This window comes from Melospiza melodia, chromosome 6, assembly GCF_035770615.1.
Source record: "Melospiza melodia melodia isolate bMelMel2 chromosome 6, bMelMel2.pri, whole genome shotgun sequence".
Classification (NCBI taxonomy): Eukaryota; Metazoa; Chordata; class Aves; order Passeriformes; family Passerellidae; genus Melospiza; species Melospiza melodia.
In genome coordinates, this window is record NC_086199.1 from 61,879,707 (window position 1) to 61,894,720 (window position 15,014).

A 15,014-nucleotide genomic window follows, 5' to 3' on the forward strand; every position below is an offset into this window, starting at 1 on the left:
CAGGAAGGCAGAAACATCTCATTTTGAACCACACATAAATAAAGCAGGCAGGCAACACAAGTCCCACTGAGGCTGCAGAAGCTGGACATGCTGGAAAAGTCAGGAGGAGGTGGGGTGCACAGGCAAGGCTGTCTGTAAATACAGGCACCTCAGCTTACTGAGTGGCTTGGAGGGGATGGCAGGAATTTGGGAGAGATTGCACACTAAAGCCTGGTCAGACAGCTCATTTGGGTCAGGATGTTTAGGTGCATTTACATGGATTTAAAACCCTTGCTAGATCCCTACAGACACTGCTGTCCTGTAAGTGGTTATGTGAGACACCTTATCCAGACTCTAACCCTGCCGCCTGGCTGGTGAACTGCAGCCACCCATGAGGGCCTGCTCCACAGTGCAGAAATCTCCTAACTTTTAGGGAACCGGCCTTGCGACTTCTCCTCTAACACCTTTCAATAATTTGAGAGAGAGAGGTGAAAGAAGGCCATGCAAGAGAAGCAAAAGAAAAACATAAAAGCAAGGAAGGGAAAATGCTTTCTGGAACATCTGCTCTTGGCAGCACAGGCTGGATTAGCATACGAAAAAAGAAGCTGCAGCAAGATGATGCACAATTTCAATCAATTATCCCAGAACTCTTTCATCACTACTCAAAAAAGCTTGCTTTGGAGGATGATATTCTCCAACCAAACCATTTCAATCTGGTACATAAAAATAAAAATAAAAATTAAAAAAAAAATCCTATTTATTGCCTCCCCATTCTGAATTTACAGCATCTCCAAGAAGGCAAGCTGAGGGAGAGACTGCCTTCAGCTTTGAGAAAAAGTGTCCCTTCTGGAAGCATTTCTTGGTGGCTGGGGTGATTCAGTGCTTCCCTCCCAGCCTGTGCTGCTCCCAACCAAGGCAGGGAGAAGCAAGCCTGCTTTGTGAGCAGGGATTTCAAAATAGCCCATTCATCATCAAGGCTGCAAAACTAGCTGATGCCAACAGACTGCCACCCTTCATTTTAAACTGCAAAATTAATTTTGGGGGCTGAGGTCATCAGTTCTGTACTGGGAAATCCTCAGCTAGTGGCCAAGCTCTTTCTCCCCAGGATGGGACACAACAGCCGTGGGGTCCCTCCTTACTCAGCCTTCACTTTTTTTTGCTGTCGGTTGCAGTTGCACATCTTGGACTCTTCAGGATTCACAAACTAACATCTGCAGGAGGCACAGCCCCTTTGCAGAGGTTAATTAGTTCACTAAAGTTGCTAGGAAACAGCACTGTGCCTGCATAATAATGTTGAGCCACAGAAGAGTTTATTCCAGTGAAGTCGTGCTCTCTCCCGAATGACTGCAAGGAAGTTCCCATTCACACGGAGCCTGGGAGCCACTGCTCACATGCATGAGAAAGCTGAGCAGGCCAGCACCTACTTACTCAGCTGGCTAACATCTCAGGAAAGTAAACACATTTCCTACTCTGCCAGAGAGTGTAACCTTGGCTTTGAGCACAAGCAGTCCCCTTCTCTCCTCCAAACCCCTGCAGCCCAAAGATCAGCACCCAGGCTGCTGCTTGCTGCAGCACAGCCACCATGCACAGGCAGTTCTGCATTTTGAGACCAAACCTGTGTGTGTGAGCACATGTGACCACATGTGGGAAGGTGAAGGGAAGTGAAGGTGAGCAGAAACAGAAGGGGAAAAGCTGCAATTTCCAGTTCTACCCTTCCGTTCAGCTCCTCCAGCCAGGGAACCTTATCTGAGCAGTCCCTAGGAGGGTGCCTAGCAGGACAGACACAGGACTTGGACCCCTAATGGGTGCACAGCACACGGATCACAGCAAGCTCAGCGCTGACAGACAAACGGCTGAAGCAGGTTCTATGGCACTGGGGAAGGGCAGGAAGCACCAAGCAATGCCGTTACTGCAGGCTCTCCCTGAACGGCATTCCCGCCCTTTGGCACTTCCCGCCCGGGCTCACTGCTGTTCCCTGGCACTGAGGACGTGCAGATGGCTTTCCTTCACAACTCCATGCACGAATCCACTCCCCCTGTGACTGACAGCGTGGCAGCTCGGAGGGGACCCAAGTGAGACGGGCTATTTTTACTGCAGACATCGCACCACACACCCTAAGGGCAGCTGCTCCCGTCAAGCGCTCATATTTAAAGTTCATCAGCCCGGCCAAGAGCAGTGAGGTGGCCTGCCCAGGTCACACTGCTAACCCAAGCCCCTGTTACCCAATCTGGGAGCAGTTTGTGAGCAAAACAGCTCATGCTGGGATCGGCTGCCGTTCTGCCCCAGCCTCCCAGTCCCACAAATACAGGTTTTAGAGTCTTACTTGGTCTTTGTTGACAAAACCCCAAATTCCAGCCGCAACTTCACAGGCAAACAGGATCACCAGGCAAGTGAAGAACTGCAAAGACAAATCAAGAGAGGGATCCTTAACATATCTGCAGCAATTAGGTGGGGAGAGGTGTGGAGCAGTACTTCCACTGACAAATCAGAGCAAGGTGTCATCTGACTTCAAACCATTTTCTCTCTCATACATGCACTGAGCCCAAACACATTTTCCTGTAACTCATCACATGCCACCCATGTCCAGGTTGTTGAGCAGGGATTAACAAAACCTTTCCCACAAAGGGACCGGCAGGGATGAAGATGCCACAAGATACATTGCTCTGCTTCATGCACCTGCAGGACAATCCAGACAAGGTTTCTGCTCTGCCACAAATGCTCTGAGGAGTGGAATTGCCAGTGCAGGGTTAAAAGCACATTTCAGCTGCTGAGGAGCTGGGGATGTCAGGGTGTGATTTATGGCCAGCTCTGGCATCCACAGCCCTGCAAGGCTACTGCAGTTTTTTGCATAAATACTAACACTGACGTTTTCCCACAGTCCCACCCTGTTTGTGCAATTCCAGCATTCCTCTCTGCCACCCTCCCTTTTTGTTCAGATCCCAGGAACACATTGTGATGGTTGTTGGTCAGTTGGACTGGGAATGGGAAGCTGTAAACTCATACATCAGGATCACATGAGAAGGCACAGAGAGGCATGCTCCATAGGCAGCCAACATCACCTCTGTGACAACATCACTCAGTGACTTCTTCCTGGGAAAAGCCCCAAAGTGGGAGAAGTCAAGAAGCAAAAGAGGTGAATGCAGTCAAGGACAGACAAAATTACAGTACAGCGTGGGAAAACAGCCCCTGGCTCCTGAGCAGACTCTGCTCAAAACACATTCAGCACATTTTCTCCAACAACAGATGAAACAGGAGCTATGACCTGGCTCTCACATGCAAAAGCAAAGGGTTATCAGCAAAATGAAAACAAAACTATTAACCTGACAGCAGGAAGGGACTTCCAACATCCTTGTACAGTTCCTGAACAATCAACTCCTATGTGAACACCTAATTTTGTAGGAGCATCTTTGAAAGACTAGGTCCCACATCCCCCCCAAAGGACTCCCACCACCCTAAACCTTGGGTGCAATGCCACTGTAAGTCTGGTTAAGCACTAGGGCTCACTCCTGCAGTGGTTACCCTTCAGTGAAGGATGGTTCATTTATCCCAGATGTGGAGGTACAACTTCCTGCAGATTCAGTGGTTCTGTAAGCCAGCTCCAGAACACCAGGAGATGCAGCTTGATGCTATGGGAATATAGTGGTGGTCCTGGCCAGGCAGCCCCTTTCCAGGGAGCAGAGCCTGCTCCATGCCAAGTCTCCTTAGGTCTTGCTGCTCAGCTTCCATGCCACCTTTGGCACAAGATTTTAATAGCATGGAGCTTCCTGTACTTCTCCCTTCTGCAGTAATCCCAAAGTCACTCCCTCAGCTAGGTGGAAGAAAGGGGAGCATGGCTGCTTCCCTAAAACACCCCAAGGATGCGGCCTGGAAATGTCCTTGGAACACAGTGGGAGCCTTCCCAGCAGAAAGCATCCTCATGGGGCATCTCCAGACTTGTCTTGGCAAGCCAAGGTGTGAGCAAACACGGGCAGTGCACAGCAGCTAGAGCTGCTAATTTCAGCCAGAGCAGCCGGTTTCCCTGTTGGACCTCGGGTACCTTGTACCATCTGCCCTTCCAATCCTCCAGCTTCAGGAGGGAGAGAGAGGTACTTCAGTGTCTGTCATCACTTGCATTAACAAAGCAAAATAAAAACCCAAAGCTGCCAAACTGTGCTCCAATAACCCCTGTCAGATTTGTGTGCAGGCTCCTTGTATTCCCAGCAGCTGGGATAATGCCTCCAAACTCCTACTGGAGCTCCCATCCACCACATTCAGAAGTGTTTTATCAACACTGGGCAAAAGCATCCCCTTATTATTGGGGATCAGCATCAACCCGAGGTGAAGTCATCTGCAAGAGTGAGGCAAAGCAGCTCCATTTCCCTCTGTCCCAGCTGAGCCCACACCCATGAGTTGCTACACCACTACCAAGAACCCTCCAGCCCAATGAAGCCAAGTGCTGGAAAGTCATTTGAATTCAAAAAAATTATGTTTTACCCTTCCAGTTTTACTTTTTATGCATCAAGTTTAAACTGAACCACATGTGAGAACTTGCTTTAAATAAATGGGTCTCCCTTGCTCCCAAGGTAAAGGCTTTTGGTGTGGCTACAGTTTATCCAATTAGGCTCATCCTGTGCCAGGAATCCTGAGCTGCTGCCTCACATCAAGGACGCCTGTAGCACTTCAGTAATGGATTTTCCAGGATATACCTAGATGTTCTCACTAAGAAATTATGGAAAGTCTTTGCAGTTTCCTTGTCCAGACAGATAAAAATAGTAGATGATTCCTTAAAAGAACTAGAATTGTTACAGGCAGCCTTGAAACAGTGAGAGGGGATGCTGTAGGGGACACCAGCTAAGAAAGAAGGTTTAGTGGGTGCTTGGTAAGACAGTCAGACCATGAAGGGATAACTGCAAGGTGGGGGTTCACATGTAACACAGAAAGAGTCTCTAAGAATATTGCTGATCTCAGCCCTTCTGCCCGGCAGCCAGGCACTGAAAGGACATTGCAGCTCACCTGCCAGCTCAGCCAGAGCTCCACAGGCTGGGCAGAGATGCCCTCAGCCACACTGCACTGCCTTGCTCCTTGCAGAGGTCACCCAGCTCCCACCTCTGTGCTCACACATCCTCCCAGCCCCTCTCACTGGGAAAGACCCCAGCAAGGGAAGCACAACCATGGGCCATCCAGCAGGGAGATCAGGGTGCCCAGTGACTCCAAACTTTGCGTCTCCTACCGTTCCCAGAAGACACTGAGACTCCTGAATGGCGCCGTAGCATCCCAGGAATCCCACGAACATCATGACAGCCCCGACTGCGATCAGGATGTAGATTCCTGCAAGGCAAAGTGAGAGGCAGACACATTACTGCACAGCTCTGTCCAGCAGCACCCTCATGCCTGGCTGGACATTCTGGCTCCTGGGGTGGATAATTATGGGTGTGCAGAATTAAGGCTCAGGAGGTGTGATGGCAGCAGACAACGTACATGAGTTGGGTCTCAAAGTGTTTGAAGCTGCCAACACTGGAGCTTTAATAACTCCATCACCTCCAAAATGAGAGGAAACACAGAGTAGCACTAGGCAGAGGATGTAGGAGGCATGACAAGAGCTCTACAGCATCCTCACAGCTGTAGCAGGAGTTACCCTGGCACAGTGTTTTAAATATTTAAGCAGAGATGGAAATTATTAGTTAGCATATCTTGTAAAATAAACAGTAAAGCACATGGTTTATTTATATTAAACATCATACAAATATTTATCTGGCTAACATTTTAAAGGCAGATGAACCATTAAACCAAAGGGAAAGTACTGCTTAAGCATCTCACTTAAAATCTGGTGCTTTTTTTTTGTTATAGGTTCTTCCAGAGAGAATACAACATTTTTTACTTTAACTTATTGAATTTACACAGGCAACTTGCACCATAACTAGTTCAAAGCTTGAAATGAGGCATTGGGAGTGGTTCAGAAAACAGAAGAATAAAAGTTTATTCATTCAGGAAACAAGAGCTTATCTCAAGTCTGCTGCCATGAGTAATCACCATGGTCTCACCAACCACGAGACTGGTGAAGCCATAGTGATTACTCAGCCAAACACTACCAGCTCAGTTAAATCTGACACAGCTTTTTGCTGGTGTATCCCTTATATTTAGTGCATTTTTGGTAAACTAATGTTCTCAAGTATTGTGGTTCTACTACTCTCTAAGTGAATCTTATTTCCCATTCAAAAGCAATTTCATACATGTAAAAATTACAAATCAGGTAAGACTGCAGTCACTATTTCTAATTGACAGTGAAGAAAACAAAATAATCATGATGAGGATGAAAGAACATGAAACATCCCAGAGGTAACAGCAACACAGTGAATCTTACTAGTGGTTGGGAGACACATCCCTTCAATGAAATGTTTTCTTCTGCTATGAGTGAAAATGTTTCACAGTTATTAATCAGACTGTCAGCTCTCCTTTAGGAACAGCCCTAACATATAAACAGACCTCAAGATTAAAATTGTTTGTACATGCTTGTGATGTTTAAGGTTTTTCTTATCTCTGCAGCTTTTAAACAATTTTCTGATAATTCAAGTGCAAAGTCTAAAGGCCACGCACCGAGAGCAGAGTGAAGGCAAAACCCTTCTCTAAAACACCAGATACACAATCACAGAATCACAGAATTTCTAGGTTGGAAGAGACCTTTAAGATCATCGAGTCCAACCCATGTTCTAACACCTCAACTAGATCATGGCACCAAGTGCCACATCCAGTCTTTTTTTAAACACATTGAGGGACGGTGACTCCACCACCTCCCTGGGTAGATGATTCCAGTATTTGACCACTCTTTCTGTAAAAAACTTCCTCCTTAATTCTAGCCTGTATCCCCCTTGGCGCAGCTTGAGACTGTGTCCTCTTGTTCTGTCTGTTGTTGCCCGGAGAAAGAGACCGACCCCCAGCTCACCAGAGCCACCCTTCAGGAAGTTGAAGAGAGTGATAAGGTCACCTCTGAGTCTCCTTTTCTCCAGGCTGAAATAATAACAGTCTCCACTTGTTTAACATTCCCTTACAGATCCTTCAAACTTGGGAAAGGCTGGACTTTGGCTCCTGCTTCTTCCCTCTTTGAAACAAAGCCCACCAGCACGCCAAAAGCACAAGCACCAGTGCCAGGGCCGGCCTGGCGAGTGGCGGTGACGGAGACGCCGCCCCAGCGGCTCCAGCGCTCTCCGGTGTGTCCCAGCAGCACGGCGCTCGCTCTATTTTTAGGCCCTGCAGGAGGGAGGAAGCCAGCTGCAGGGGAAGTGCCACAATGGAGCATGCTGACCCCGCAGGAAGCCCCTCTTCACAAAATCTGACGGGAGCCGTGGCCGGAGACACCAACATCCTCGCGACAGCACCGTCAGCGAAGGGGCCGGAGGCGCGAGCTGCGCCTCCTGAGGGGTTCTGAAGGGTTTCGGCAGCGCCCGGCAGCCATGGAAAAACAACAGGCAAATAAAAAGCTCCCCAAGTGGGGATGAGACACCTCCTGAGTGCAGGTGCGCAAAGAAAGGAAAAACATGCAAAAGAAACGTCCCAGGAGAGCTCCTTGGAAAGGACAGGCCAGCAGATGAAGGTGTGTAGGCCTGTCTGAAGGGAAAGGAAATGGTTTTGTGCCAGTTGATGGAGATAGGATGAGGTGGAGCAGCTGGGCAGGGAGACAGCACGGCAAACAGTGGGCTGGGCTGTGTGCAGGACAGAGGGGCCCCAAAGGGCTTGGAGGTGGTGGGAAGGCATTAATAAGCCCTGTACAAAGAAGGCAGTCTGCTGGACACCTGCCAAGCCCTAGACAGACTGATGGAGGCTGTCAGACACTGCATAAGTGCTGTCTCACAAAGAACAACATACCAGCAGTGGTGTCCCAAAACGGTCTGCTCACTGTCACCAGAAGCTGCTAATGCTCAAGAATCAGCCCTCACCACTCCAGCCTGTACCTACCAGTGAAGCTGCTGGCTTGGGTTTTCAACCCAAACCATGGCAGATTTTTCTGTTTTAAGCGCTGGGCATTCAACTGACAAGTCTTCCTCACAAGTCAGAAAATCAACTTTCCTCATCCCTAAGTGCAGCAGTTTCTGACTTCTTCGCCCATTAGGACAGTAGAGAGAAGACAGAGCTGTGCTAGGGGCAAGTCCTTTCCACATCTGACAGGTCACTATTCATGCTAACCACCCCAGTATACAGGTAACAAGTACATGCAGCACATTTGAAGACCTAGCAGCATGATGCTGAGACCCCAACAACAAGGTCATCACAGACAGAAGGTTTTGTTCTAAATTTTTTTTAAATAAACACTGAAGGCACCTTCTGGGCTGAGCAAATATTGCCAGGAGATCACAGTCACAGGGCAGCCCAGGTTGAAGGGACCTCAAATGATCACCTGGTCAAACCTTTTGTGAGACTGGGAACCTTAGGAGAGACTATGCAGAACTCTGCCCAATTATATCTTGACAACCTACAGTGATAGGGACTCTATTGTGTCCCTGGGGAGGTTTTTCCAGTGAATGATTGCTCTCACTGTAAAAGATATTTTTCTGATATTGAGATCATCAGGAAAACACAGGACCCACGAGTGGCCAGAAAGGTTTTGCTCTGAAAGCTAGGAAATGAAAGCCCAGTGAGACCCTCAACTGATGAAGGAGACTAAGAGGAAATACAGACATTTGCTGTTTTAGAGAAGTTTTCCAGTGACCTCTGTACTTGCTTCTTGCTGGGATTTCTGGCAGCTTCAAAAAAACAAAACCAATCCTGACCTGCTGAACTCCCACCCCAGGCAGGCTGTGCAGACCTTGGACTGTCAAGTGACATCCTGGCTTCCCACTTCTCTCCCTACTCTCACTTCACCAGCTCCTCATCAGAGCCAGCCCGGCTATCAAGTGAGGAAACAGCAAGAAGGAAAGGAGGGGAGGGGAGGGAAGATGTGCACCACGTGCAGCTTCCTGAGCGGAGCGCAGCGGATGCGGCCGGTGCGCTGGGAGCAGCAGGGATGTGCAGCCAGGCAGGGGAGAGGGCAGCAGTGCCTGGCCTGAGCTCGACAAACCACAAAAAGCCCCTGGAAGGTTTCTGGAATAAAGGCCAGCTTCATTCCCAGGCACAAACAAGCGGCTGTTATGGAGTTGCCTTTTGTTACCGAGGGCCAGATCACAGCAGCCTCTCCCAGGAGGCAGCAGAGCAGGACTCTGAGCTGGAGCTTATTTAAAAACAAGCACAAAGTATTTACTGCAAAAATAGCATGTGCAATGAGGAATGCCAGCGGTGTTTCGCCACAGAAATGCCATGCTGAAGGCTGAGAAAGCAAAGGAAGCCAATCCAAGTGTCCAACCACATGCTTTGGATGGTGTTTGTTTTCCCACACTCATCCTTCCCCTAAAGGAATGGGGCTGGTGGGAGGGTCTCCACTTTCAGACTGGGTGCCAGGCAGCTGGGGGACTATTTCACAGCAGTCACGGTGCAGACTGGAACGACCAAGCCCTTTTCCCAGAAAGCAGCCTGACACATCTTAGCTTTCATTCCTGGCACACAGGGACCATGACGCCGACTGCGGTTTTGGGCTCCGTCTGTGAGCAAGGCACCTGTCATCCCATCCTGGGATGACACATTATCCTCCTCACAGTCAGAGGAGACTCCTCACAAGCCTCTCCCTCCTCTGTGTAAGCATTTAGGGTTAACCCCTAAATCCTCTCCCGGGTGAGGAACTCATGACTACAATGGTTATTTGCTCCTTCAGGGCTCCACCCCACTGGCACAATTTGGCAAGAGCAAGGCTCCATCTGCCTTTCACATGCCACTTCCCACCTCATTTTTACTGCAGCTTTCTCCGGGGTTTTACAACAAGCAGTGCTGTTTGCTGTAAACAAAAAGTAAAATGAGAGAGGTATAAACTGCAGCGCCTACAGCCACGCTGCCCCCTCACTCAGCAGCAGTGCATGAGAGAACAGCTGGAGCTGCAGCCACAGGGACAGTGAGCAAATCATGCACAGGTGTTGATGGTACCAAGGCACCTCCACATCCCTGAGCAGCACTACACTGTGATTTCTGACCCTATGGCACGGTTCTCTGATAAGGCAGCAGCAAGAAAGATTGCTACAACTGCCACACATAACCAGCCCCACACCAAAGCAAGCTGTGAGCCTCAGGACCTGTATCTGGGAGTTGGAGAAGTCAGAGGAGGGGTGTCAATACTGGAGTCCTCTATCTCCTTTTGAGATGAAGCCTTCGAGCAGAAAGCTTTAGGAGAGAGACCAACCACTCTCAGCTTCACCTCCTCATCTGAATTCAGAGCAGGAGCACAGGAGCCATGATATGATCTCCTCCCTCAAGAGCATCATGACAGGACATGATGATCAGAAAAAGCAGCAGCAGTGGGCCAAACACCATCCCTCTTTCCCCAGTACAACCAGGGCATGCGCCGCTTTAGGCTGCAGGGATTTTGTAAATCTTTAGGAAAGCCCCTAAACATCAGAGACAGGAAACTGATAGTAATTGAGCACTTCTCTTGGTTTGATGCTAGGTGGGAAAGAGGAAAAAAAAGCAGCCAAGAGGCCAGCTTAGCTCCCAGCTCAAGCAGAAGATGCCTCTATGAAGGGCCCTCTACCTGCAGGGCAGGTAGGAAGCAGGATGCTCAGTTCTGGGAGCAGGGAAGGGAGCAAAAAAGGCAGTATTCAGTGTCAGTACTTGCTTTGGCATTAAAGCAGCATAGCTGGTGCCTGCAGGGTTGTAAAACCCATGTTCTGTCCCTGCTGAGAAATAAAAAAAAAAAACAGGAAGAAATAAACAGTCTTTAAAAAAGGACACGATGAAAAAACAAATAAAAGAAGGAACAAGCACCAGAGTGTCCCTCTAAAACAAGCAGGGAGCAGTCCAGCCCTGGCTAGCTCTCCTCTCATGCCCCACCACAGCCATCAGAGATGCTGTGCAGCTCCAGGCATGGGCTTTCTTGGACAGCACCCTACTTCTCCCCTCATTTAAATCCTTTCCCAGCATCCTTAACTCATTTGGCTAAATGGAAGCCAGCCACTGCCTCCAGGTCACCACAGCAGTATTTCCAAAAGACAAAAAAGAAATCAAATAAGAAATCCCCCCCCCCAGCATGACACCATGCTTCCTGGGAAGGCCAGGCAGCTCTCCAAGCAGTGCCTGCCCTTCCCATGGGGTGGGCTCTAAAAAGGGGCTGAGAACAGACAAAGAGAGATGTTTATTCTCCCAACAGGTTCCTGCGGGGAGACTCTGCACATCCAAGAGTTTTGCAAGCCTCTGAGGAAAGGAGGGAGGCTTCAGTGCCACCCTGCTGGTGCTCCTGGCTTGGAGATGCTCAACTCCACTGGCTTATCACCACTGCTGCTGCAGGGAAGGGTGGAACCATCACCCTTCCCTGGCAGGCAGACTCCCTCCTGCCCCACACCCCCCACTGTGGAAGAACACCCTTCCCAGCAGCCAAAGAAATGACCACGATGTTCCTCCTGGCAGCTCGGGAGCAGTTACACACAGTGGAAAGTCCCTCCAGGGCAGGGTTGGGGCAGGAAAAAGATGGCTGTGTGAGCCAGCCAGCAAAGCAGGGTCTCCCAGACATTTTTGTCCAGCTGCCCGGTGGAACTGGCCCAGCAGAGCTGGGGTGAGAGAGAGGGGGGCTGGAAAAAGAGAGGGTTTGCTGGAAGATGACAAGTGGGAAGCCCCTCCATTCCTCTCCACCCCGTTTCCCAAGGAAAACATTGCTGCTCTGTAGCTGCTAATGACTTCCAGATGGAGCAACAGGGTCACAAAGCATGGAGAGCTCTCACGGGGAGATGAAAGCCTGGACATGCTGCCCTCATGTGCAAGAACAAGGCAAGAAGAAACCACGAGCACCCCTCTGTCAGAAACACCAAGGGGTGGTGGGGAAGGCCCCAAAGAACGTCCTCATGTGCACACATTGTACCCAAATCCACTCCACACAGATGCCACAGTCAGGATTCTTCTCCTCAGCCTACCCAGGAAACACTGAAGGAGAATCAAGCTTTGTAACTTCAGCACGCCTGCAAGAGCTGGGAGGAAGTCCATGGCACATCCCCAGGGCTGGGGTGGACAAGGGTGGCACAGCACAGGTGAGCCAGGCTGGAATATGCTGGCCCACCCTCTCCTGCTCCAGCCAAGTGCACTTCTGGGCATTTCTATGTGCCCTGGGATCTCACCCACAAGAAAAGCACAAATCCCACTGGAGGATTCCTGGTGGGTTTTGCATGCTTCGAGCACAGTGCAGGTTTTCTACAGAAAACTGTCCAAGCTACAGGTTTAAACAGCTCTGAAGAGCAAAGCGCCACCTCTAGCACAGGTCCAGGGCAGCCAAGCCAATGGGAAGGGACAAAGAAAAATAACTACATTAGTTGTAGTTGGATAGATCCGAACCCAAAATAACCTGATGCTATCTGTGTATTTTTAAAGACATAACCAGTTTTAGTCTGCAGAGTAAATGAAACACAGGAGTTGGTCATGACCAAGGCAGAATGAATTACAATTAAATGGAAATGCAATGAAATAACATGTTGCTTTCTTAATAGAAACTGAATTCTGTGATAAGAATACAAAAAAAAATCCCCTATACTGTCAGATACATGGTTTAAGCCAGAAAAGAAAGTAAAACAAAAGTGTTTTGCCTTAAAACTATTTTAAAAATAATTCCAGTATTATTGAAGGAGTTGATCTGACAGTGATTAGAGGAAATTCTAGAACAAGTAAAACTCAGGTTTTGGTTTTTTTCCCTTTAAGGGACTAAATAATTACATTGTTGTCCTTAACTGTAAGTAAGTTTATTTCCAAGACAGAAAAATGCATGTACTTCTATTTTTAAAAATCCACATATATTATTTTTTAAATAATCCATTTTGCTCAGTGTGGTTCAAGGCCAAATGCAAACCTTGGTTTCCACTGCCAAGCACGCAAGCCTGACCACAGCTCATGTGTCTGGTGGAAAATCTCCAACACAGGGGGCCTTGACAAAGTAGAGCACAAATGGGTGAGAGAGGAAACCGGTCCTGAACCAGTTCTGTGTATCCACAGGGATCCCTGCAGCGCCTCATGCCAAGACTGAAGGTGGTTTTTGACTGGTGCTTTTTACAGAACCTACAGAGCAGGAGCCTCAGGCTCTTCTCTGGCCTTTCACAGCAAGTCTAGCAAAAGATGTGCTGTTGAGTCTAACCCCACAATGTATGGAAGTTGGCACCATCTCTAGAACATGCCTAACATTTCCAGAGGGATGGGGACAAGGATGGGAGTGGGAACAGAAACCCAGACCTTCTCATTGCTCATGGTGGGCCCACAGCCATTGTAGCACTGCTGACCTCTAGAACCTTTGCACTGGATCTCTGCTGAGTGCTCCCTGCAATGAAAACCTCCCAGAAATCACTGCTTCTCATCCAAGGCAGTCCTGAAAAGGCTAATTAGGCTAAATTAGCTAAAAAGGCTAATTAAGTTATGGATAGAAGGGATAGCTTCTCCACAACCACTTAGCCAACACAGGTCTGTCTGGGTGATAGGCTGGCATGCTCTGCACTGCTGGTCACATCTGGGACCCATGACAAGGGTGGCCAGGGCATCCTCACATGCTCTAAGGACAATGGGCAAACCTGGGGAGAGCTCAGAGAGATGTCCCCATCCCTACCCTATAGCAGTCCCTCCTCTCTGCAAGGGGCAGATTTCCCTGAGCCCAGCACAATCTCATGACAGGACTTCCAAAATGTTAAAGACACCCATGAAAGCTTGTGAGCAGCTGCAGTTCAGCTCAGATATGTACTCATTTGTAAGGAAGACTTCAAAGCCTCCCTGTGCTTTCTGGCCCATTTATTCTAGACCAGTCTGCGTGAAAAGCAGCTTGAACTTCTTTCCAGGGCAGAAATCATTATCCTGGGCTGTGTTTGTTCCGAGGAGGATGGTGAAGACAGTCTGATTCACCTCTTAAGGAGGCCTGTGTGCCCATTAGCCCATGTCCCTTCCACACCTCAGCAGCACTCACAGGGACACTCACCACCTTAGCCCCAAGCCATCACTGCCCTCAGCTGTCCCCCACCTGCCTCCCCCAGGCTTTGCGGCCTGACTGGCTTGGGAGGTGGATAAACATTACCTAAGGAACTCCTCCACCAAAATAACCCTCTTGCCTTTCTGCTGGGACAGTGACACCCACCAGGATGACAGGGAGAGGCAGCAGTGGCAGCAGCCTCAGTGGCCAAGTTTACCCCACCACTGTATGCCTGCCCAAAACCTCACACTCCTGCCCTGTGCCACCATGCTCCAGGGAGGAGACACTGCCCAGCAGAGGATTTACTACTAAAACACACAAAACCTAGACACAGGCAAAGCAAACTCCTTCTGCATCCCAAAAGCTATGTGGAAAACCACAGCCCGGCTCAGGAGGGTTTTGCACTCCCCATCCTGGCTGGCCCCGCTCCCAGGGCCGAGCTAATTAGAGGCACAGGTCGTGCTGCCCTGCCACTTGCTGTGAGCAGCTGGAGGCACATTGCCTATTTTGGATCTGGCAGCAGAGAGTGAAGCTGAGTCCGTCCGGCTGCTGTGCTCCATTCCTTCCCGGGCAGCCTGGGGAGAGCACAGGAAGGGCAGCAGCAGGGACCAGCACCCAGGGATGCTCCAGCACACAGGCACCCCAGCAAGGGGCAGGTGCGAGATCCTGGGGTGTGGATTTAAGGCAAACAAGAGCTGAGGTTTTCGTTCCTGCCCTCCTCAAAGCATTTCATCCACAACACCATCTCCAGGCATCACATAACCAAATCTTTGAAGGATGGCGAACCTGGCTTTTTCATCCTACCAAGAAAGGGCAAAAGTAGTAAGTCCAGGGTCACTTGCTTTTTCAAGATCCCCAGGTGCTCTCAAAAGCAGTGACACCACAGCACTAATTTATTCTGGAGAGATCAGAACTGTTCCAATTTGTACTGATATCTGCAGAGAGACCAGCTCAGCCTTCTACAGGCTCTCATAACACCCTGAATCACAGTTTTGTTATTTGCTTGGGTTTTTTTCCATGGTACTTTATGTGTAGGATCAGTAAATATGTGAGAAGTGGT

At 49.2% G+C, this 15,014-nt stretch overlaps 1 protein-coding gene across 1 annotated transcript in view; it reads right to left on the reverse strand.

Moving 5' to 3' along the window:
• CD81 (CD81 molecule) overlaps positions 1-15,014 on the reverse strand; it is a 33,890-nt gene that overhangs the window by 5,654 nt on the left and 13,222 nt on the right. Inside the window, exons 3-4 of the mRNA XM_063158644.1 lie at positions 5,189-5,286; positions 2,303-2,377 (exon numbers count right to left, since the gene is read on the reverse strand). Coding sequence (XP_063014714.1) covers positions 2,303-2,377; positions 5,189-5,286 — 173 coding nt within the window. The remainder of the gene's footprint in view (positions 1-2,302; positions 2,378-5,188; positions 5,287-15,014) is intronic.